This window comes from Cherax quadricarinatus, chromosome 35, assembly GCF_038502225.1.
Source record: "Cherax quadricarinatus isolate ZL_2023a chromosome 35, ASM3850222v1, whole genome shotgun sequence".
NCBI classification, from domain to species: domain Eukaryota; kingdom Metazoa; phylum Arthropoda; class Malacostraca; order Decapoda; family Parastacidae; genus Cherax; species Cherax quadricarinatus.
In genome coordinates this window covers 9280207-9305476 of record NC_091326.1, presented here as the reverse complement: position 1 = coordinate 9305476, position 25270 = coordinate 9280207, and the positions used below count along the sequence as shown (strand labels likewise).

The 25270-nt window shown below is 38.2% G+C and overlaps 1 protein-coding gene across 17 annotated transcripts in view; it reads right to left on the bottom strand.

Moving 5' to 3' along the window:
- Positions 1 to 25270, bottom strand: part of LOC128694998 (constitutive coactivator of PPAR-gamma-like protein 1 homolog) — a 224507-nt gene that overhangs the window by 17789 nt on the left and 181448 nt on the right. For 9 of the 17 annotated variants that reach the window (XM_053785385.1, XM_053785384.1, XM_053785387.1 and 6 more), the window contains 3 exons: positions 16214 to 16347; positions 11033 to 11131; positions 5619 to 5698 (listed from right to left, as the gene is read on the bottom strand). In XM_053785385.1, the coding sequence (XP_053641360.1) occupies positions 5619 to 5698; positions 11033 to 11131; positions 16214 to 16347 (313 nt within the window). Of the gene's footprint in view, positions 1 to 5581; positions 5699 to 11032; positions 11132 to 16213; positions 16348 to 25270 lie in introns of those variants that run through there. The other 8 variants (XM_053785391.2, XR_008407943.1, XR_008407941.1 and 5 more) reach the window with 8 other exon arrangements.

The following is a 25270-nucleotide window of genomic DNA, read 5'->3' as shown; positions in this document are numbered from 1 at the left end:
CTCTAGTGGGGATTTCAAAGTGAAGTCTTTACTGGTGTATCACTCTGAAAATCCTAGTGTGTTCAAGAAAAATAATGTCTTCAAGAGTAAATTGTGTGTGATGTGGAAAGCCAATAATAAGAGCTACTACTGAAGAGCTGCAAGACCTTCAACTCAAACAGCAACAGACTGCAACTGAGGAAACTGCTTCAGAGGAGGAGGAAGAAAGAGGGAAGGAGGTGCCTTATTCAGAGATTAAGGAGATTTGTGCAATGTGGAGTAGGGTGCAAGCTTTTGCTGAGAAATATCACCCTGACCAAGCTGAAACAAGCCATATCTGCAACATGTTCAGTGACAGAACCTTGTTCCACTTCAGACAAATCTTAGAGATGCCAGAAACAGAGCTCTGTGGACAGATATTTTGTGCAACAGGGGTCCAGTGACTCTCAAGCTGGTCCTAGTGGCATTAAAAGACAAAGGGAAGTAACCCCAGAGAGGGACTTGTTACCCGAAGTCATTATGGAGAGGGATTCCCCTTCCAAACAATAACCAACTCCCTCTCCCCTCTTCCCTGTCTTCCATAAGCCAACATGGGTCTTCAATAAAGGTATATAATGTTTATATTTATTGTTTTGTGTATGTAAAACTATATTTATTCTTTAAAAAATTAATTTTTTGTGGATATTTTTGGGTGTCTGGAATGAATTAATTGTATTGGCATTATTTCTTATGGGAAAAATTGATTCAGTTTTCGCATGTTTCAGATTTCGGACCACCACCTGGAACGGATTAAGTTTGAAAACCGGGATTCCACTGTACTATTAGGAAAAAAAACACAATGAAAAAGGAAATAAAACCTGAGCACTTTCATGTGCTTGCACACACATCTTCAGAAGATGTTTGTGTAAGCACATGAAAGCACTCAGGTTTTATTTTCTATTTTCACTGTGGTATTTTTGTTTTTTTTTCAAATTTGCAATCACGCATTTTGTGATTTCTTCCGTACTATACTATATACATATCAATGATAAGGTTTCATTTAGAACATGTAGGACAGTCCTGGTCTCCATATTAAACTAGCTAGCAATTCAAAGAGGAAATTTTAGACAACATTTCGATCCATCCAGGTAAAGGTCCATGAAGGAACAAAATATCATCCAAAGTTTCCTCTCCAAATTTTATATTAGTTGTGAAAAAGAATGGATACAAGTGGACTGGAAAGTATACATATAAGACATCCAGGTTAATCCCTTGTATTGGTAATAATTCATACAAAGTTATACTAAAAGCACAGAACATGTACTCACGAAATGCACAGAAAGAGGGTTGTGTGATAAAAGTATACAAGTGAAAAATAGGTAATATGAACTACTGGAAGTATGTAACAGAGGTAGCCTTTACAAAAATGGACTTAAGTTGGATAAATTTAGATTTAGAAAAACATAAGAGCACTGGTTTGGTAATATAGTTATAGACGAGTGGAACAAATTGACAGTAAGAGAAAGTAAGACCTGTCCAGCATGAGCCTGGAGGTATAGTGTAGTGTTCCTTAGTTCTTAGGCTTTGTCAAGACATTCTTGACAAATCAATGCCATTTTTAAATCATTCAGGATAAATTACTTAAACTATATTGTGTATCACAAAATGCCAAGACATACATGTATCAATGTTTAGGGAAAATACTTGAAGCACTTAAACGTTTTACAATTGCACCCTAAATACTCCAACTGATACAGATATATGGGATGTAAATCTTCCAAGTAAAGCTTTTTCTATCTAGACGGCAGTTTCTTAGCCTATGTATTAGTAAGCAGAGGGTTAATGAGTAGATTTATACATGTACATGTTTTTAGAAAGCAACAAACATGTCAGATTATTATTTAGTGGTAGCTACAATAAGTTTAAGGGGTATATAGAGTACAAAACAAGCAGCAGTGGCTAGGAGGGAAGTGAAAGTAAATGAATTAAGGAAGGAAACATTTTTGGGAAACATAAGCAACTATTTGGGGAAAGATGAACTAGAGAAAGTGAAGAAAATGAGGGTGAAGAGATAGGGAGTAAATTTAAGAATGCACTGCTAGAGTGTAGAGCAGAGATTTGTGAGTATAAATGTGGGGGTAAGGGTGGGAAAAGGAATGATTGGTAGAATGAGGAAGTAAAGAGGGTGGTAAGGGAGAAAAAAAATTACACAAGATTTTTGCAATGGAAAAATGAGACGGAAGGCAAATTATACAGAGAAGAGGAGGGAGCTTGGAAGTGGTGAGGAAGTGTAGAAGAGCCAATGAGAGAATGGGTGAATGTTTATCAGAAAATTATGCTGAGAATAAGTTAGAGATGGGTAGGAGGGGATTTCATGGGGCAGGGAGGAATAACAATATATATGGGTGAAAAGCCTACAGTGGATGTCAGCAAAGTCCATGAGGCAGTGGATAGAATGAAACTGGGTAAAGCAAGTGAGTTAGATGGGATTATGACAAATGTTAAAAAGCAAGTGGGGATATACAGTAGTGTTGGAATAGTTGGTGTATTTGTTCATTATATGCACGAAAGAACGAAATCTACTAAAGGATTGGTAGAAACCTTATACAGTTTCCTATTATAAAGAGAAAGGTAGATAGGGTACAAGAAGAATGTCATCAAGAAAAGAGAAATGAAAGTTTATAAATCAAAGATAGCTTAGGTACAATATAAGCAACTGTTGAGAAAACTGTGGACTAGAGTACAGGTAATGAGCAGGATGTCAATGAGGTACAGGGTAGGTTTAAATATGCACTCGTAGTGTGTGCAGCAAAAATTTGTAGATATAGGAAGGTGGGTACAGAAGGAAAAATGAATGATTGGTGAAATGATGAGGTAAAGAGAGAAGGGAGAAAAAATTACCATATGAAATGTATTTACAAAGCAGAAGTGATATAAGGAGGGTGGAGTATGTGAAGATTGAAAGATGTAGAGTGGTGAAGGAATGTAAAAGGAGAGCAAATGAGAGTGGGTCAGGTTTTGTCAACAAATTTTGCTGAGAATAAAAAAGTTTTGGAGTGAGATTAATAAGATGAGAAAGCCTACGGAACAAATGGATTTAACCCTTTCAGGGTCGCCAGGCCCTCTCCGAGACTTGTTCTCAGGGTCGCCCAAATTAAAAAAAAAAAAAAAAAATCTTATGAAAAGATAGAGAATCTTTTCCCGATCATAATGACACCAAAAGTATGAAATTTGATGGAAAAGTTACGGAATTATGCTCTCGTGAACTTAGCGGTCTCGACAATGATTACGCATCGGCGATTTTGCCCACTTGGAGCCCCATTTTCAGCCAATTCCAGTGTACTAGTCGACAAAAATCATAACTATTTCGCTAGAACTTCACTTTTTCTATCGAATGAGTACAAGAAACCACCCATTTACCAATTTCAACTATCCAATACACTGTGCACGCTGACCACATAGACCCATTCTTTCATATGTAGGCCTACCAGCTCTCTCACTAGATTCGAGGGCGCTAGAATTTAGGCGTACTAGTACGTCAAAAACCCTGGTGCGTAAGCCATACTAGTACGTCCGAAACCCTGAAAGGGTTAACAGTTAAAAAGAGGGGAGCTATCAGATGGGGAGGTGCTGGTAATGGGGATATGGACAAAAATTTTGAGCTGTTGCATGTTAATGAGAGGGAGGCAATAATTTCATGCATTGGGTATGTAAGTATAACTTTTTGTAGGAGTGAAGGACAGCCAGAAGCGAATGTGGGAAGGTGCACAAGGCATTGGGTAGAATGAAAGGGGGTAAAGTAGCTGAGATTGATGGGATCAAGAGAGAAATGTTAAAAGCAGATTGGTGCATTTGTTCAATAAATATATGAAAGAGGGGAAGGTACCTATGGATTGGCATAACACGTATAGCTCCTTTGTACAGAGGAAAAGGGGATGCAAGAAAGTGAGAGAGTTAGAGAGAACAAGTTTGTTGAATATACCAGTTAAAATGATTGGGTGATGTATTATCGAAATAGTTATTAAGGGTAAGACAGAGAGCAGGATAGCAGATGGACCAGAAGGATTTAGGAAGGGTAGGGGACGTATAGGCCAAGTGTTTACAGTAACATACGAGCAAACAATATTTAGATAAAGGTAAGGAGGCTTTTGTTGCATTTGTGGATTTAGAAAAGGCATATGATAGGGTAGATAGGGGAGTAATGTGGCATGTTGCAAATATATAGAATAGGATGTAGGATATTAAAAGCAGTTAAGGTTTAAAGCAGCAAGGCTCAGGTTAGGGTATACATGAGAGGGGGATTATTTCCAAATGAAAGAATGACTTAGACAGGGATGCTTAAACAACTTGGCTGTTTAACATAATAGATGGGTTTGAAAAAAGTGAATGCTCTTTGCTGATGACAGTTCAGTTCTTTTTCAGTGCTTTTTTAAGTGTATTTTTGGGGGCCTGAAACAGACTAATCTAATTTACATTATTCCTTATGGGAACAAATTCGTTCAGTAATGGCATGCGAACAGCCTTCTGGAACGAATTATGGCCGAAACTCGAGGTATCACTGTACACCTTTCACATCTTTATATCTAAGATTGTATATTCTTCTCCAGGTGAAATATTAATTAATGTATCAGAGGGCTGATGAGGGGTTGTTGAGGTGATTTGGTCATTTAGAGAGAATGGATCAAAGTAGAATGACATGGAGTATAAATCTGTAGGGGAAGGAAGGCGGGGTAGGGGTCGTCCTCGAAATGGTTGGAGGGAGGGGGTAAAGGAGGTTTTGTGGGCGAGGGGCTTGGACTTCCAGCAAGCATGCGTGAGCATGTTAGATAGGAGTGAATGGAGACGAATGGTATTTGGGACCTGACGAGCTGCTTGAGTGTGAGCAGGGTAATATTTAGTGAAGGGATTCAGGGAAACCGGTTGTTTTTATATAGCCGGACTTGAGTACTGGAAATGGGAAGTACAATGCCTGCACTTTAAAGGAGGGGTTTGGGATATTGGCAGTTTGGAGGGATATGTTGTGTATCTTTATATGTATATGCTTCTAAACTGCTGTGTTATGGGCACCTCTGCAAAAACAGTGATTATGTATGAGTGAAGTGAAAGTGTTGAATGATGATGAAAGTATTTTCTTTTTTTTGAGGATTTTCTTTTTGGGTCACCCTGCCTCAGTGGGAGACAGCTAACTTGTTAAAAAAAAAAAAAGTAACTAGCAATCATACTGGATTCTAATATTACGTATGCTTGGTTTACCCCGTGGTATGTTGATTAAAGCAGGCTCTCCAGCTTTGTGCACTTTTGCACTAAGTTATCATCTTAACTTAGTGAATAGTTGAAGACAGCCAACACTAACAAAAATATTTACATGCACTTAGCACACTTTTTGTACCATTACAGGAGAAAGCTTACATTAAACTGTACTCTAAAATTTAGATCAGATATAAATGCAGTTGAGTATTCTGGATGAATGAGAAATGAATCAAGCAAAATAAGTGCTCATTTAGCTATTACTAATAACAATTTACCCTTTTGTAGCAACATCAAAGCAAAAAGAAATTAAAACACTATAAATGCTAAGCTTGCACGCTTGAAAGTATTATTGCCCGAGTAATAAAATCTTTACAATTCTTGCACTGCGGCTTGAATGCGGAAGGGCCCACCTGTTGCCAGGGGTCTCCACTGTAACTCCGCGTCCCCTACTTGTCCGCACCTCACGCTTTTTTATTGTCCGTCTCTTGGCCTGGAATACAAATGGTTAAATTTTTTATTGTAGAACTGATTATACTCTTAAGTCACAATAATATTAAGACTAACTTATTCAGAAGTGTCTTCTGTAAGGGGTCATTTATAAATACAGCAAATACCTTTAAGCATTTCTGGTCATGAAGCACCTATAAACTGAAACCAAATCAATTACAGCTGAACTTGATGAAAATACCTACTATTTTTCCCTAAGGTACAGAGATGACGCCCAATGATCATACAAAAACGTGAAGCACAGAACAGTAATGAATAAATGGCATGAGTACTGTAAATAACAAGGCCACTGATACAATATAAAACCTAAGGAACAAGAATAAGTCTGGAATACTGTTATGGGGACACCAATATTTACTGACATAGGATATGTGGCAGCATCATTTAAAATTACTTGTTGAAACCTACTACTTAACCCTTGAACTGCCCTGACCCCCCAAATTAATACTGCTCTAAGTGTCCACTTAAAAAACTTCTGAAATAGCAAATCTTTTTCTGAAGACAATAATAACAAAAGTATGAAATTTGATGGCAAACTTATGGAATTATGCAGGCACAAATTTGGTATTTTCAGTGCTATTTACACATTGGTGATTTCACCAAGTCTGAGTACTATCTTAATACAATTCCACTGCTCCAATCAATCAAATTCTTAGCTATTTCACTAGTATGCTTGTCACTCTATCGATGAGAACACGAAATTCCCCATTCAACTATTTCAAGTACCCGATAAAGTGCACAGTTTGTAGTTTGACCAATTTTACACAAAATTAAAAAATACCAATTTAAAAATAGTCCAAAATAAACAATGTAGACATTCTTGGCACTAAAACATTTCCTCTGTTCATTAGTCATGTCCCCAGGCCACTCCTATATTACACTTGCCTTCCATATTAAATTCATAATCACACAAATAAAAGACTTATTCTATTTCTTGGATAATAAAATATAACCAGGAATAACTGGTCATGGTTTAGCATCCCAATAACTGGATCAGACCCCCATCCCTTCCTGGGGAAGGGATGGGGGCTTGGGGGCCTTGCACATCCTCAGGAAAATCAGAAGGAATATTTTTGTACTTTGAGCTCAATTTCAAGCTACTTCCAGTCCTGAAAACAACCAAAGTTATCTATTTAGGTAGTATGTCTTTCATTCTATCAAATGATACCGAGAAACAGTCATAAAATCCATCCAAGAAAACACCTCAAAGTGACTACTTTAAACTAAACACATGGTCAGTTTTGCTTTTTCCATCATGCACTGCATGACTTTTTTTTTATACTTCGCACAGACCCATCTTCTCATATCTAGGCCAAAATTTACTACTCGCAGCTTGTCATCTGAACTCATATTACACAGAGCTATGTGGAGGACTCTGGACTCAATGACAATTCTACATGATGGACAATGAAAGGGTTAAGTAGGACTTAATACAGTAGTAGGAATGACTTTTGAGTCAGTACTGATTCCATTTTGAGAGTTTGTGGTCAACAGTGTCAAAGGTCTCCTGTCAGTCAATAATATGCCAACTGGGTATTCATTCTTATCAAGTGTTGTATAGACAAGGTCTAATATTTTTATAATTTCATCAGTTGAACTCTTGGGTTTGAGTTTATATCGGCATGCAGAGAGAATTCTGTGCTTGGCTTAACAAAAAAAACTTTTGTTTATGTATGAATTTTTTCAAATATTTTTGACAACAGTACTGGCAGGATTAAAACTGATCAACAGTTTTTATGTCAGAAACATCTCTACATTTATGGACTGGGGTTATTCTTAGCTATTTTGATGTTTGAAAAAGTTTCCAGGTTAGGTGATTTAACCCTTTCAGGGTCAACAGGCCCACTCCCAGACTTGTTCTCAGGGATGACAAATTAAAAAAAAAAAAAAATCTTATGAAAAGATAGAGAATCTTTTCCCGATCATAATGACACCAAAAGTATGAAATTTGATGGAAATCTTACAGAATTATGCTCTTGCGAAGTTAGCGGTCTCGATGATGTTTACACATCGGCGATTTTGCCCACTTTGAGCCCTATTTTCTGCCAATTCCAATGTACTAGTCAACAAAAATCATAACTATTTCGCTAGAACTCCATTTTTTCTATCGAATGAATACGAGAAACCACCCATTTACCGATTTCAACTATCCAATGAAGTGGTCAGAATTTAGCATTTTTGCCAATTTCACACAAATTTCAAAATATGCCAATTTCCAAATAAGGTCCAGAATAAACAAGAAAGATATTCCTGGAACTAAAATAACATTTCCTCTGTTCATTTGTCATGTCCCCACACCCCTCTTACATTCTTTTGCTTTCCACTTAGAATTTTTATTCTAACAAAAAATAGAAGATTTACTGTTATGCAGACTACCGCATTAGTGTAGAAATGGTATAAATAATATCAGCGCACTTTTGAAAGAATATTAGACTCGCCAGTTGACGTGTATTGGACGCGTAGCATGATTTGTTTACTTTTGAACTTTGGCAAAAATTGAAGATTTATGCTACTTTGAACTCAATTTCAAGGTACTTTTCATTGTAAAACCAATCAAAATCATCTCAATTTCTGTAACATGTCTTCCATTCTATAAAATAAGACCAGGAAAACTAGAATACCCTCATAAATACCATATGAAAATACAGTGCAAAGTCGGTTTTAAACCAAAAACACTGACAAAGTTTTTTTTTTCTCATTACTCACTGTGTGCTGCAGGTTTTTTTTTTAGACTGTGCACACTGACCACATAGACCCATTCTTTCATATGAAGGCCTACCAGCTTTCTCTCACTAGATTTGAGGTCGCTAGAATTTAGGCATACTAGTAAGTCAAAAACCCTGGTGCGTAAGCCGTACTAGTACGTCAGAAACCCTGAAAGGGTTAATAAAATAAAATATAATTGCTGTTATCACAATACTTGCATTGCCTTCTTTTATATACCTGTTATTTCAGATTGATTATTTCCTATGTTTTTTAGTGATTATATATTTCTGAGGCAGTGACTGGTGGTAAGCACATGAAACTGGGGTAGTTGTTAGTAGTTGGTTTGGATCTGAGGGTTGTCACCTGCTATCTTGATAAAAAAAAAAACATTGGATTTATCTGTCATATTAATGTACAAGAAGGTATACGAATTAGTATTTACTGTGTGTTGTACATTTCTTGTGGATTTTGCTTCTTCCTAGAATATGAGAAAAGGTTTTCCAGATACTTATTATGTTACCTTTAGTTCCATTTCATCTTTTAGAATAGCATGCCTGTTTTTATCTATTATTTAACCAATTAAGTGTTGTAGATCATCTTTTAGATATTCTTTAGGAATGCCTACACTTTTCTCTCAGGAATTTTTATCAATAGATCTGAATATGCCTGCAGTAAGCCAAGGATTTTTTTTTGCCTTTTATATTTTATTTTGTTTAGTCAGTGGTAAACTTAAGAGAGTGCAAAGAATATCAAGAATAGTACCTGAGCTAAAGAAAGTGAGCCAAAATAAAAATTAAGCATATACAATCATGACATACAAAATTCTACATGGAATAGACAAGGTAGACAGGGATAGGCTTCACTAGAGTTGCAAAAAGAACAAGGGGACATGGAAATTATGTACCTAAATCAGTCACAGGAATATTATGAAGTATCTCTCTAAGGTAGGCTTTAAACAAGTGCAATGAGCAGAGAAATGACAGTGAAAGTGAACTACATGAAGGGGTTCAAATATACAACAGGGCACAATCATGTTAGCTGGTCAAAAGTTTGATGGAGGACAAAGAAATGGAGCTCATCCCTCTACCCACAACCTCAACTGGAAATTACAAACTTAAACACAAAGGCAATAAAGCTAACACTATATGAAGACTTGGTATCACTGTGCCCTTTCACATGGCCTCTTCTGCTATCACATACAGTAGGGCCCTGCTTTACGGCGTTTCACTTTACAGCGTTCCGCTAATACAGACATTTCAAATTATGACCAAAACTCTTCATACGTCCCCCCTCCCCCATCTGACTTTCTAATACGGTCACCGTGCCCCACCCGGTTTGTTTACATTCTCCGCAAGCATGACTATCCATTATGTCTGGAAACTTTCCAAAATTTCAAGTGTTTTAAAGTTATTTCATATACTCTGATAATTATACTTATGTTCACCTGTACCTATAGAAACTTACACACTGTGCTGGCATGCAGGTACACATTAAAATCAATAAGTGTCTTATTAGTCTTGAAGATGCCATAATAATAATAATAATAATCACTCTGATGCGCAATAAATGTCGTATACGTATTACGTTAATATAAACATATTCATTAATCCATCTACGAAATTTTTTTCAAAATTATGTAATAAACACGCAAAGTAACATATAAACATGATAAATATATCCAAAGTAAAATAAATTAACATAAATATGAGATGTTTTTCCAGTCGTCTTGTCATAGTGTTGGAAAGAATAACGTTTTCTCTAGTTCAACACCAAAGAAAATGTGTACACAATAGTACTACCGGGGTAAGTGTAGAAAATTATTCCTTTCATATGCCTTCACTCAGAGTGTCATTCCTTCTAAAAATGGTGTGTTACATGAGAATGGGAGTGTTGCTCTTCATTTATTCTACTTTACCAACATGGAGACAACTTGTACACAATGTAAGGTGTCTGTATTATGGTATAAGATTCACAGACATGGGAATGAACGTGTATCAACCAAAACCATACGCGTTCGTCTGTTTACTCATTTATTCGTTTCTATATCGTTTACTCACCTCTCGCCCTACATTAAGACACAAATATTTTAAGGTAACGAGTGTACTGTATATGCATTTTATTGCTCTAGGGTGCTTTACATGTCGTAGTGGGTGGGGTGGCCAGGCAGGCTACAATATCTACCACACCTAACTTCTTACAATAAATATTACTCACCTCTCACCCTATATTACGACTACAAATATTTTGAAGTAATGAGTGTACTGTGTGTGTATTTCACTTTTTATTGTTTTTAATGATTAGTTCTACTAATAACTTAATGTATGCTAGTGCAAACCTGTTATCTAGCATTTATATGCATTTATAAGTGGAAAAAAATGGTGTTCTGCTTATCGGTGATGTCCACTTTGCAGCGGTAGCCTGAAACCTAACCTGCCATATAAGTGGGGCCCTACTGTACTTTTGTGTTACAGTGAATTTACCAAGATTACATACACAATGTATCCAAGTAAAATGGATAGAAAGCAATGGCAGTAACTTAATGTGCCTCACTGTAATAGGGTACAAATGCACACATAAAAAAAAATTAAGCAGGAGTTCACTGACAACTCACCAATACTGTGGGACGGCCACGTGTACACCGCGACACTCTGTTTGGTTCACCTCTGGCTTGCATAGTTCCTCCACCATCCCTGCTATTACCACCATACTGCTATTTTGGCAAAATATTACATCATTATTTCTATATAATGAAAAAATATGACTAAAAAAATAAATTCATCATTATTACTGTAGGTGTGTACTACATTTTCATAGTGCTCTAAAGGGGGGTTAGCTTACAGAACTAAACTAAAATTCAATTATCAGCAAATCAAAGTCTACCATAATTTTACCAAGTGATTTTTCACTTTAAACTTCTTTACTGTTTGCAAAATAAAATACGCTTTCTCATTTCAATAAACAGTATGGTGTGGTTACTTGTTCCAATTACAGTGGACCCCAGAGTTTCGTGAGCCTTGTACTTCGTGGATTTCGACTTTTGACAACTTTTTTCGTCAAAATAAAGCCCAGCGGTTCGTGATTTGCCTCGTGATTCGTCTTTCATACGGAACGCATCTGTGCTGCTGGGAGCAGCCAGGTGTACACAAAGGCTCCCACACAGCATTCAGGAGTTAGTATGGCACTGTTTGTGGACGAATGACCATCACCCCACGCGTTCATACGATACATTTTGTAATAATCCATTCTTTACTGTGCTTGCAACTGCTAAATATGCCACCATGGGCCCAAAGATAGCTTCTAGTGCCAGCTCTTTGGTAAAGATGGTGAGAAACATGATAGAAATAAAGAAAGAAATCATCGCAAAATATGAAAGTGGAGTGTGTGTGGCCAACCTCAGCAGGATCTACAGGAAGCCCCATTCAATGATCACTTCCATCGTGTCGAAGAAAAAGGAAATCAAGGAAGCTGTTGTTGCGAAAGGGGGAAGATTTTTTTTTTTTCAACAAGTCGGCCGTCTCCCACCGAGGCAGGGTGACCCAAAAAAGAAAGAAAATCCCCAAAAAGAAAATACTTTCATCATTCAACACTTTCACCACACTCACACATTATCACTGCTTTTGCAGAGGTGCTCAGAAATACAACAGTTTAGAAGCATATACATATAAAGATACACAACATATCCCTCCAAACTGCCAATATCCCAAACCCCTCCTTTAAAGTGCAGGCATTGTACTTCCCATTTCCAGGACTCAAGTCCGACTATATGAAAATAACTGGTTTCCTTGAATCCCTTCACTAAATATTACCCTGCTCACACTCCAACAGATCGTCAGGTCCCAAATACCATTCGTCTCCATTCACTCCTATCTAACAAACTCACGCACATTTGCTGGAAGTCCAAGCCCCTCGCCCACAAAACCTCCTTTACCCCCTCTCTCCAACCCTTTCGAGGACAACCCCTACCCCGCCTTCCTTCCCCTATAGATTTATATGCTTTCCATGTCATTCTACTTTGATCCATTCTCTCTATATGACCAAACCACCTCAACAACCCCTCTTCTGCCCTCTGGCTAATACTTTTATTAACTCCACACCTTTTCCTAATTTCCACACTCCGAATTTTCTGCATAATATTTACACCACACATTGCCCTTAAACAGGACATCTCCACTGCCTCCAACTGCCTCCTCGCTGCTGCATTTACCACCCAAGCTTCACACCCATATAAGAGTGTTGGTACTACTATACTTTCATACATTCCCTTCTTTGCCTCCATAGATAACATTTTTTGACTCCACATATACCTCAGTGCACCACTCACCTTTTTTCCCTCATCAATTCTATGATTAACCTCATCCTTCATAAATCCATCCGCCGACACGTCAATTCCCAAGTATCTGAAAACATTCACTTCTTCCATACCCCTCTTCCCCAATTTGATATCCAATTTTTCTTTATCTAAATCATTTGATACCCTCATCACCTTACTCACCAAAAAGAGATCGCAAATACTAGATGATGTTGAGAGTTTGTTGTTAGTGTGGATCAAAAAAACAATTAGCAGGAGATAGTGCTATGCAGTCGATAATGTGTGAAAAGGCAAGGCAGTTGCATGCCAATCTCGTAAAGAAAATGCCTGGAACAAGTGCTGATGTTAGTGAATTTAAGGCCAGCAAAGGCTGGTTTGAGAGATTTAAGAAGTGTAGTGGCACACACAGTGTGGTAAGGCATAGTGAGGCTGCCAGTACTGACAAATGTGCGGTTGAAAAATTCATGCAGGAATTCAAGGACTATGTAGAGGCTGAAGGATTCCTAACAAGTGTTCAGTTGTGACAAAACAGGCCTCTTTTGGAAGAAAATGCCAAAGAGGACCTACATCAGGTTGTTGAAGAGTTGGAGGAGGACCACAATAAAGAGCTAACCACTGAAGAGCTGTAAGACCTTCATCTGCAACAGCAACACACCACAGCTGAGAAAACTGCTTCAGAGGAGGAGGAAGACGCATGGAAGAAGGTGCCTTTTTCAAAGCTTAAGGATATTTGTGCAAAGTGGAGTGAGGTGCAAACGTTTATGGATGAACATTACCCTGACAAAGCTGTTGCAAGCCGTGTCAGCAACATGTACAATGACAATGTCTTGTCCCATTTGAGGCAAATTTTGAAGAGACACCAGAAACAGAACTGTCTGGAACAATTTTTTGAGCGATGGGTCCAGTGACTCTCAAGGTAGTCCTAGTGGCATTACAAAGCAAAGAAGGAAAGTAACCCCGGATAAGGACTTGGTACCTGTAGTCTTTATGTAAGGGGATTCCCCTTCTGAACAATAATGTTACTTCTCAATCCTCTCCCCTCCTCCTGTCTTCCATACACCAACAAGAGTCTTCAATAAAGGTAAGTGTGATATTCTTGTTTTATACTTGATTTCTCATTCTTTTCTGTATATAAATCTATATTTATTCTAAAAAAATAATTTTTGTTAATACTTTTGGGTGTCTGTAATGGATTAATTGGATTTACATTATTTCTTATGGGGAAAACAGTTCTGACATTTGTGAATTCCAACTTTTGGCAGACTCTTTGGAATGGATTAATCACGAAACTTGGGGGTCCACTGTACATATTTATCTACAAGAGCCTTCATCAGCGTTTAATCATATAATATTCCACCCTATTATTCCATCACTATGAAGAAACACTACCTAGTTTTCTTCTAGAACCTCTTGTTTTTTGTTTATAGCTGTGACCTCTTGCTTTCCTTGTTGATGATACTAAGATCTTATTTATCTATTTCGTTCTTTCAACACACCGGCCGTATCCCACCAAGGCGGGGTGGCCCAAAAAGAAAAACCAAAGTTTCTCCTTTTACATTTAGTAATATATACAGGAAAAGGGGTTACTAACCCCTTGCTCTGGCATTTTAGTCGTCTCTTACGACAAGCATGGCTTACGGAGGAAGAATTCTGTTCCACTTCCCCATGGGGATAAGTGGAAATAAACAAGAACAAGAACAAGAACTAGTAAGAAAAATAGAAGAAAACCCTGAAGGGTGTGTATATATATGCTTGTATGCATGCATGTGTAGTGTGACCTTAATGTAGTAGAAGCAGCAAGCTGTACCTGAAATCTTACATGTTTATGAGACAGAAAAAAAGACACCAGCAATCCTACCATCATGTAAAACAATTACAGGCTTTAGTTTTACACTCACTTGGCAGGACGGTAATATATCCCTGGGCAGCTGCTGTCTACCAACTACTACCTAGGTTGTATCCTGTTATGATCTTATCTATTGTTTATAACTTCCTTTTTTTTTTCCTTCTATAAGTCTGAGGGCATTTTGATTTTCACCCTAATTTTGATGTGCTAGTAACTCTCTCTGGCATTTTTTCTATGGTATATAAATCTGTAGTGGAGAAAAGGAGTGGAATGGTCATCATAGGAAAGGTTGGAGAAAGGGGGGAAAAAATAAGGTTTTGTATGTGAGGGACATGGAGATCCAACAGGTATGTGAGAGCATGTTAGATAGGAGTGAGTGAAGGCGAGTGGTTTTTATAACTAATGTGCTGTTGGAATGTGGGTAAGAACATTTATGAAGGGATTCAGGGAAACCAATTTAGCCAGACTTGAGTCCTGAAGTGAGAAGTAGTGACTGCATTCTGGAGGAGGGAAGGATGTTACAGTATGGAGGAGTATCTGAGCTGTGATGTCATCATGTCTGGCAAGAATGAAGGAGTGAGTGATGGGTCACCCTACTTCACTGGGAGACAGAAAAAAATCCACTGAACTAGGAAGAATGCTCAAATCTCACTAAGAGGAGTAATCAACAGAGAACTTGTGGAACTGTTGCAGTGCAGTGAGACCAACAAAGACTGCAATACTGAAACAGTTATTTGTTAATGGTTCCACAGATCATAACCCATGTCCAGGTCTACGACCAGGCCCCCTAATTTGAAAAGACAACACAAAAACAATATACTGATAAAGCTCCTTGCTTGCTTATTAATTGATGACACCACTGTCTGGCACTATATAAGCTTTGTTGTATGTCACTATTTTTATTTTATAAAGAAGCTGTTTTAGAAAACACCAAATACAGTGGTACCTAGGGATACAATTTATTTCATTCCAAAAGGCTGTTCAAGTGCTGACACCGAACGAATTTATTCCCACAAGGAATAATGTAAATTAGATTTATCCGTTTCAGACCCCCAAAAATACACTTACAAAAGCACTTACATGAATACACTTGCATAACTGTTCGAGTTTTGGGCTGTTCGTATCCCGAGGTACCACTGTAAACTAAAGCTCCTTCATTACATTAAAATACAACAGCAAAGGTACAGAGCAACTTTTATTATATCAAATTTCATTAAGCATAATGTTGTCACAATTAAAGCTTGCTCTGCACCCATGTCTTTTCTTTGAAGCATATGGAATGAACCACTCAAATGATCTTACTTCTAATTACAGTACAATCATTCTTCACTATCTCTGCCCATATAGCAACTGTGTATCTAATAACCACAACCAAGCTTTTAACCTTAGATTTTTCAGCACTTCTACTTGCAATGCCATCCACCACCTAATATATAACATTATAATGTACTCTTTAGTTAATAATCTCTAAACACATTATGTTCCAACATCTCCCTACCATCTACATTACCACTCTCTTGCCATCTACAAAGAAAGACACAAAGTACTTCTGTTCTAATTCTACTCTTCTTACCTTTGCACACTCACTGAAAATTCTAAAAGTCTACAGGAATAATCTGTTTAGAAAATCTCCTTACTGGATGTCTGAATCCTCGGGGTCTGCTTTCATTACCATTAGATCCATAATTTGGTCCCCAGGAGCCAACGACAACACCAGCCACTTGAAGCTGACCACCACGAGAAAACATTCTTCCTACTCCTCCACCACCATCTGTAATTAGTAAAATAATATACTGCCAAAATAGGCCAAGATGGTAGTAGGTAGTAGGTTGGTAGACAGCAACCACCCAGGGAGGTACTACCGTCCTGCCAAGTGACTGTAAAACGGAAACCTGTAATTGTTTTACATGATGGTAGGATTGCTGGTGTCTTTTTCCTGTCTCATAAACATGCAAGATTTCAGGTATGTCTTGCTACTTCTTCTTACACTTAGGTCACACTACACATACATGTACAAGCATATATATACACACCCCTCTGGGTTTTCTTCTATTTTCTTTCTAGTTATTGTTCTTGCTTATTTCCTCTTATCTCCATGGGGAAGTGGAACAGAATTCTTCCTCTGTAAGCCACGTGTGTTGTAAGAGGCGACTAAAATGCCGGGAGCAAGGGGATAGTAACCCCTTCTCCTGTACAAATTACTAAATTTAAAAAGAAAAACTTTCGTTTTTCTTTTTGGGCCACCCTGCCTTGGTGGGATACGGCCGGTTTGTTGAAATAAAAAAAAAAAAAAAAAATGCAAGATTTCAGGTACATCTTGCTACATCTACTTACACTTAGGCCACACTACACATGCATGTACATGTTTATGTATACACACTCATGTGAGTTTTCTTTGATTTTATCTTAACAGTTCTTATTCTTAATGCTTTTTCTTTCATATCCATGGGGAAGTGGAATAAGAATCTTTCCTCCGTAAGCCATGCATGTTGTAAAAGTCAACTAAAATGCCAGGAACAATGGGCTAGTAACCCCTTTTCCAGTATAGCTTACTAAAAAGAAAAAGAAGAAAACCATCGAAGTGGAATATATGAATGTTTGTGGATGTTGTGCAAATGATAAGAAAGAGATGACTGTGGATGTTATGAATAAAAAGAAGCTGGATGTCCTGACTAAGTGAAACAAAGCTGAAGGGGATAGGAGAGTTTCAGTGGGGAGAAATAAATGGGATTAGGTCTGGGGTTTCAAATCGAGTTGGAGCTAAAGAAGGAGTAGCAATAATGTTGAAGGATAAGTTATGGCAGGAAAAGAGGGAATATAAATGTATAAACTCAATGCATCACTCGCCTTTTTCCTTCATCAATTCTCTGGTTAACCTCATCCTTCATACATCCATCCGCTGACACATCAACTCCCAAATATCTGAAAACATTCACTTCCATACTACTCCTCTCCAATTTTATATCCAATTTTTCTTTATCTAAATCATTTGATACCCTCATCACCTTACTCTTTTCTATGTTCACTTTCAACTTTCTACCTTTATACACACTCCCAAACTCGTCTATTAACCTTTGTGACTTTTCTTTAGAATCTCCCATAAGCATTCTAAAGAAAAGTTGCAAAGGTTAGTGGACGAGTTTGGGAGAGTGTGTAAAGGTAGAAAGTTCGAAGTGAACATACAAAAGAGTAAGGTGATGAAGGTATCAAATGATTTAGATATTGGAGAGTAAAAAAAAAGGTAAAAAAGAAAGGTGAAGAAAGTGGTGAGAGAGTGCAAAAGGAGAGCAGATGATAGAGTGGGAGAGGCACTGTCAAGAAATTTTGCAGAAAAAGAGAAAAAATTTTTGATTGAGAAGAACAATTTTAGAAAACCTAGGGAAAGAAGGTTAAAAACAGAGTAGGGGAGTAGTAGATGGGGAGCTGGAGGTATTGGGTAGAACGCGGGAATGTTTTGAGGAACTTTTAAACGTCAATGAAGAAAGGAAGGCGGTAATTTCATGCACCGGCCAGGGAAGTATCACATCTTTTAGGAATGAAGAGCAGGATGTGCGTGTGAGGAAGGTGCACGAGGCATTACTTAGAATGAAAGGGGGTAAAGCAGCTGAAACTGACGGGATCATGACAGAAATGTTAAAAGCAGGGGGTGATACAGTGTTGGAGTGGTTGGTATTTTTGTTTAATAAATGTATGAAAGAGGGGAAGGTGCCTAGGAATTGGCAGAGAGCATGTATAGTTCCTTTATATAAAGGGAAGGGGGACAAAAGATTGTAAAAATTATAGGGGAATAAGTTTACTAAGTCCTAGGTAGTAGGTTGGTAGACAGCAACCGCCCAGGGAGGTACTACCGTCCTGCCAAGTGAGTGTAAAACGAAAGCCTGTAATTGTTTTACATGATGGTAGGATTGATGGTGTCCTTTTTTCTGTCTCATGAACATGCAAGATTTCAGGTATGTCTTGCTACTTCTACTTACACTTAGGTCACACTACACATACATGTCTTCTTTCAACACACCGGCCGTATCCCACTGAGGCAGGGTGGCCCAAAAGGAAAAATGAAAGTTTCTCCTTTTACATTTAGTAATATATACAGGAGAAGGGGTTAATAGCCCCTTGCTCCTGGCATTCTGTTCCACTTCCCCATAGAGGTAAGAGGAAATAAACAAGAACAAGAACTAGAAAGAAAATAGAAGAAAACCCAGAGGGGTGCGTGTATATATGCTTGTACATGTATGTGAAGTGTGACCTAAGTGTAAATGAAAGTAGCAAGATGTACCTGAAATCTTGCATGTGTATGAGACCGAATAAAAAGACACCAGCAATCCTATCATCATGTAAATCAATTACAGGCTACACATACATGCACAAGCACATATATACACACCCCTCTGGGTTTTCTTCTATTTTCTTTCTAGTTCTTATTCTTGTTTATTTCCTCTTATCTCCATGGGGAAGTGGAACAGAATTCTTCCTCCGTAAGCCATGCGTGTTGTAAGAGGCTGCTAAAATGCCGGGAGCAAGGGGCTAGTAACCCCTTCTCCTGTATATATTACTAAATGTAAAAGGAGAAACTTTCATTTTTCCTTTTGGGCCACCCCGCCTCAGTGGGATACGGCCGGTGTGTTGAAAGAAAGAAAGAAGTTTAATGAGTATACCAGGTAAAGTGCACAGTAGGGTTATTATTGAAAGAATTAGAGGTAAGACAGAGAGTAAGATTGCAAATGAGCAAGGAGGCTTCAGAGTGGGAAGGGGATGTGTAGATCAAGTGTCTACATTAAACCATATATGTGTACAATATCTACATAAAGGCAAGGAAGTTTTCATTGCATTTATAGTTAGAAAAGGCATATGATAGGGGAGCAATGTGGCAGATGTTACAAGTGTATGGAATAGGTAGTAAGTTACTAAATGCTGTAAAGTTTTTTTATGAGGATAGTGAGGTTCAAGTTAGGGTGTGTAGGAGAGAGGGAGATTACTTCCCGGTAAAAGTAGGTCTTAGACAGGGATGTGTAATGTCACCATGGTTGTTTAATATATTTAAAGATGGGGTTGTGAAAGAAGTAAATGCTAGGGTGTTCAGGAGAGGGGTGGGATTAAATTATGGGGAATCAAATACAAAATGCAAGGTGACACAGTTACTTGCTTTTTGCTGATGATACTGTGCTTATAGGAGATTCTAAAGAAAAGTTGCAAAGGTTAGTAGACAAGTTTGGGAGTGTGTGTGAAGGTAGAAAGTTGAAAGTGAACATAAATAAGTGTAAGGTGATGAGGGTATCAAATGATTTAGATAAAGAAAAACTGGATATCAAATTGGAGAGGAGGAGTATGGAAGTGAATGTTTTCAGATATCTGGGAGTTAACTTCTCAGCAGATGGGTTTATCAAGGATGAGATTAACCATAGAACTGATGAAGGAAAAAAGGCGAGTGGTGCATTGAGGTATCTGTGGAGACAAAAAAACGTTATCCATGGAGGCAAAGAGGGGAATATATGAAAATATAGTGGTTCCAACACTCTTACATGGGTGTGAAGCTTGGGTTGCAAATGCTGCAGCGAGGAGATGGCTGGAGGCAGTGGAGATGTCCTGTCTAAGGGCAATGTGTGGTGTAAATATTATGCAGATAATTCAGAATGTGGAAATTAGGAGGTGTAGATTTAATAAAAGTGTTAGTCAGAGGGCTGAAGAGGGGTTGTTGAGGTGGTTTGGTCATTTAGAGAGAATGGATCAAAGCAGAATGACCTGGAGAGTGTATAAATCTGTTGGGGAAGGAAGGTGGGGCAGAGGTCGTCCCTGAAAAAGTTGAAGGGAGGGGGTAAAGGAGGTTTTGCGGGCGAGGGGCTTGGACTTCCAGCAAGTGTGCGTGAGCATGTTAGACAGTAGTGAATGGAGACGAATGGTTTTGGGGACCTGACGAGCTGTTGGAGTGTGAGCAGGGTAATATTTACTGAAGGGTAGTAGGTTGGTAGACAGCAACCACCCAGGGAGGTACTACCGTCCTGCCAAGTGAGTGTAAAACGAAAGCCTGTAATTGTTTTACATGATGGTAGGATTGCTGGTGTCTTTTGTCTGTCTCATAAATATGCAAGATTACAGGCATGTCTTGCTACTTCTACTTACACTTAGGTCACACTACACATACATGTACACGTTTATTTATACACACTCATCTGAGTTTTCTTTGATTTTATCTTAATAGTTCTTGGTCTCATTACTTTTCCTTTTATATCCATGGGGAAGTGGAATAAGAATCTTTCCTCCGTAAGCCATGCGTGTTGTAAAAGTCAACTAAAATGCCGGGAACAATGGGCTAGTAACCCCTTTTCCTGTAAAGATTACTAAAAAGAATAAGAAGAAGAAAATTGTCAAAGTGGGAAGTCTGAATGTGCATGGATGTTGTGCAAATGATAAGAGAGAGATGATTGTGGATGTTATAATGAGAAGAAACTGGATGTCCTGGCTATAAGTGAAACAAAGCTGAAGGGGGTGGGAGAGTTTTAATGGAGAGGAATAAATGGGATTAGGTCAGGGGTTTCAAATAGAGTTAGAGCTAAAGAAGGAGTAGCAATAATGTTGAAGGATAAGCTATGGCAGGAAAAGACGGACTACAAATGTATAAATTCAAGGATTATGTGGAGTAAAATAAAGATTGGATGTGAAAAGTGGGTTATAGTAAGCGTGTATGCACCTGGAGAAGAGAGAAGTGTAGAGAGAGAGAGAGAGAGAGAGATTGAGATTCTGGGAAATGTTGAGTGAATGCATGGGGAGTTTTGAATCAAGTGTGAGAGTAATGGTGGTTGGGGATTTCAATGCTAAAGTGGGTAAAAATGTTATGGAGGAAGTAGTAGGTAAATTTGGGGTGCCAGGGGTAAATGTAAATGGGGAGCCTTTAATTGAGCTATGTGTAGAAAGAAATTTGGTAATAAGTAATACATATTTTATGAAAAAGAGGATAAATAAATATACAAGGTATGATGTAGCACGTAATGAAAGTAGTTTGTTAGATTATGTATTGGTGGATAAAAGGTTGATGGGTAGGCTCAAGGATGTACATGTTTATAGAGGGGCAACTGATATATCGGATAATTATTTAGTTGTAGCTACAGTTAGAGTAAGAGGTAGATGTGAAAAGAGGAAGGTGGCAACAACAAGTAAGAGGGAGGTGAAAGTGTATAAACTAAGGGAGGAGGAAGTTCGGGTGAGATATAAGTGACTATTGGCAGAAAGGTGGGCTAGTGCAAAGATGAGTAGTGGGGGGGTTGAAGAGGGTTGGAATAGTTTTAAAAATGCAGTATTAGAATGTGGGGCAGAAGTTTGTGGTTATAGGAGGGTGGGGGCAGGAGGAAAGAGGAGTGACTGGCGGAATGATGAAGTATAGGGTGTGATAAAAGAGAAAAAGGTAGCTTATGAGAGGTTTTTACAAAGCAGAAGTGTTATAAGAAGAGCAGAGTATATGGAGAGTAAAAGAAAGGTGAAGAGAGTGGTGAGAGAATGCAAAAGGAGAGCAGATGACAGAGTGGGAGAGGCACTGTCAAAAAATTTTAATGAAAATAAGAAAAAATTTTGGAGTGAGTTAAACAAGTTAAGAAAGCCTAGGGAAAGTATGGATTTGTCAGTTAAAAACAGAGTAGGGGAATTAGTGGATGGGGAAAGGGAGGTATTAGGTAGATGGCGAGAATATTTTGAGGAACTTTTAAATGTTGAGGAAGAAAGGGAGGTGGTAATTTCATGCACTGGCCAGGGAGGTATACCATCTTTTAGGAGTGAAGAAGAGCAGAATGTAAGTGTGGTGGAGGTACGCGAGGCATTACGTAGAATGAAAGGGGGTAAAGCAGCTGGAACTGATGGGATCATGACAGAAATGTTAAAAGCAGGGGGGGGATATAGTGTTGGAGTGGTTGGTACTTTTGTTTAATAAATGTATGAAAGAGGGGAAGGTACCTAGGGATTGGCGGAGAGCATGTATAGTCCCTTTATATAAAGGGAAAGGGGACAAAAGAGATTGTAAAATTATAGAGGAATAAGTTTACTGAGTATACCAGGAAAAGTATATGGTAGGGTTATAATTGAAAGAATTAGAGGTAAGACAGAATGTAGGATTGCGGATGAGCAGGGAGGCTTCAGAGTGGGTAGGGGATGTGTAGATCAAGTGTTTACATTGAAGCATATATGTGAACAGTATTTAGATAAAGGTAGGGAAGTTTTTATTGCATTTATGGATTTAGAAAAGGCATATGATAGAGTGGATAGAGGAGCAATGTGGCAGATGTTGCAAGTATATGGAATAGGTGGTAAGTTACTAAATGCTGTTAAGAGTTTTTATGAGGATAGTGAGGCTCAGGTTAGGGTGTGTAGAAGAGAGGGAGAATACTTCCAGGTAAAAGTAGGTCTTAGACAGAGATGTGTAATGTCACCATGGTTGTTTAATATATTTATAGATGGGGTTGTAAAAGAAGTAAATGCTAGGGTGTTCGGGAGAGGGGCGGGGTTAAATTATGGGGAATCAAATTCAAAATGGGAATTGACACAGTTACTTTTTGCTGATGATACTGTGCTTATGGGAGATTCTAAAGAAAAATTGCAAAGGTTAGTGGATGAGTTTGAGAATGTGTGTAAAGGTAGAAAGTTGAAAGTGAACATAGAAAAGAGTAAGGTGATGAGGGTATCAAATGATTTAGATAAAGAAAAATTGGATATCAAATTGGGGAGGAGGAGTATGGAAGAAGTGAATGTTTTCAGATACTTGGGAGTTGACGTGTCAGCGGATGGATTTATGAAGGATGAGGTTAATCATAGAATTGATGAGGGAAAAAAGGTGAGTGGTGCGTTGAGGTATATGTGGAGTCAAAAAAACGTTATCTATGGAGGCAAAGAAGGGAATGTATGAAAGTATAGTAGTACCAACACTCTTATATGGATGTGAAGCTTGGGTGGTAAATGCAGCAGCGAGGAGACGGTTGGAGGCAGTGGAGATGTCCTGTCTAAGGGCAATGTGTGGTGTAAATATTATGCAGAAAATTCGGAGTGTGGAAATTAGGAGAAGGTGTGGAGTTAATAAAAGCATTAGTCAGAGGGCAGAAGAGGGGTTGTTGAGGTGGTTTGGTCATTTAGAGAGAATGGATCAAAGTAGAATGACATGGAAAGCATATAAATCTATAGGGGAAGGAAGGAGGGGTAGGGGTCATCCTCGAAAGGGTTGGAAAGAGGGGGTAAAGGAGGTTTTGTGGGCGAGGGGCTTGGACTTCCAGCAAGCGTGCATGAGCGTGTTAGATAGGAGTGAATGGAGACGAATGATACTTGGGACCTGACGATCTGTTGGAGTGTGAGCAGGGTAATATTTAGTGAAGGGATTCAGGGAAACCGGTTATTTTCATACAGTCGGACTTGAGTCCTGGAAATGGGAAGTACAATGCCTGCACTTTAAAGGAGGGGTTTGGGATATTGGCAGTTTGTAGGGATATGTTGTGTATCTTTATACGTATATGCTTCTAAACTGTTGTATTCTGAGCACCTCTGCAAAAACAGTGATAATGTGTGAGTGTGGTGAAAGTGTTGAATGATGATGAAAGTATTTTCTTTTTGGGGATTTTCTTTCTTTTTTGGGTCACCCTGCCTCGGTGGGAGACGGCCGACTTGTTGGAAAAAAAAAAAAAAAAGGGAAACTGGTGATTTTAACATACAGCCAGACATGAGTACTGGAAATGGGCAGTACAATGCCTGCACTCTGAAGGAAGTGTTTGGGATATTGGTAGTTTGGAGGGATATGTTATATATCTTTATATATACTTCTAAAATGTTGTATCTGGGTGCCTCTGCAAAGACAGTGATTATGTATGAGTGAGGTGAAAGTGTTGAATGATGATTAAAGTATTTTCTTTTTGGGGACTTTCTTTCCTTTTGGGTCACCCTCCCTTATTGGGGGACAGCCGACTTGAAGAAGGAAGAAAGAAGGTAAAAAAAAAAAAAAAAAAAAAAAAAAAAATAGATGGAGAACTAGTTATAAGCCTGCCTAAATGGTACAACTCTCCAAACTTTCCTCTTTCCTCTTTGGTTCCTCTTATTTTCCTCTTCCACTTTCCCACCTGTTTGTTCAACTTTTCTCTTCTACTTTTACTCCTCTCCTGTTCTTCCTATTCCCCTACTTTCCACCTCTATTCCTTTTATGCTCTTGGAGTAATTCAATCTTTGAACCTCATTACTTATAGAATCTAATTTCTCCTCTGATCACTAATTTCATCATCCTTTCTCAGAAGCCAATTGCAAAATCTCCCACATTCTGGCAATCCTGCAATATGAAAAGACTACTATTATTTATAAATGGTTTTCCCTCCTTGGTGTAACAAAACAAAAAAAAAAAGGCCTGCAGTTTCAACAGAAGAAGGGTATATATTAAAAAAAAAGGGGTAAAAATATAACCTTAAATCAATATTTATGAGAAAAACACTAACAGTATTTTATTTCAAGGGTCATATGTCTATAACACTAAACAATACCACAAAAATATCACATCTCTCTGCCTTTTAACACTATCCATTTCCCACCAATGTAGGGTGATCACCATCTCCCCCACACCAAAATTAGTACAGATTCATACAACTGACTCAAGTGTCCTTCAATGTATACATGTCTGAGCATGAGAAAATGAAAACTATGTAAGAGATTAACCAGCTTAGGATACCAGCAGTAGTAGGATTAGC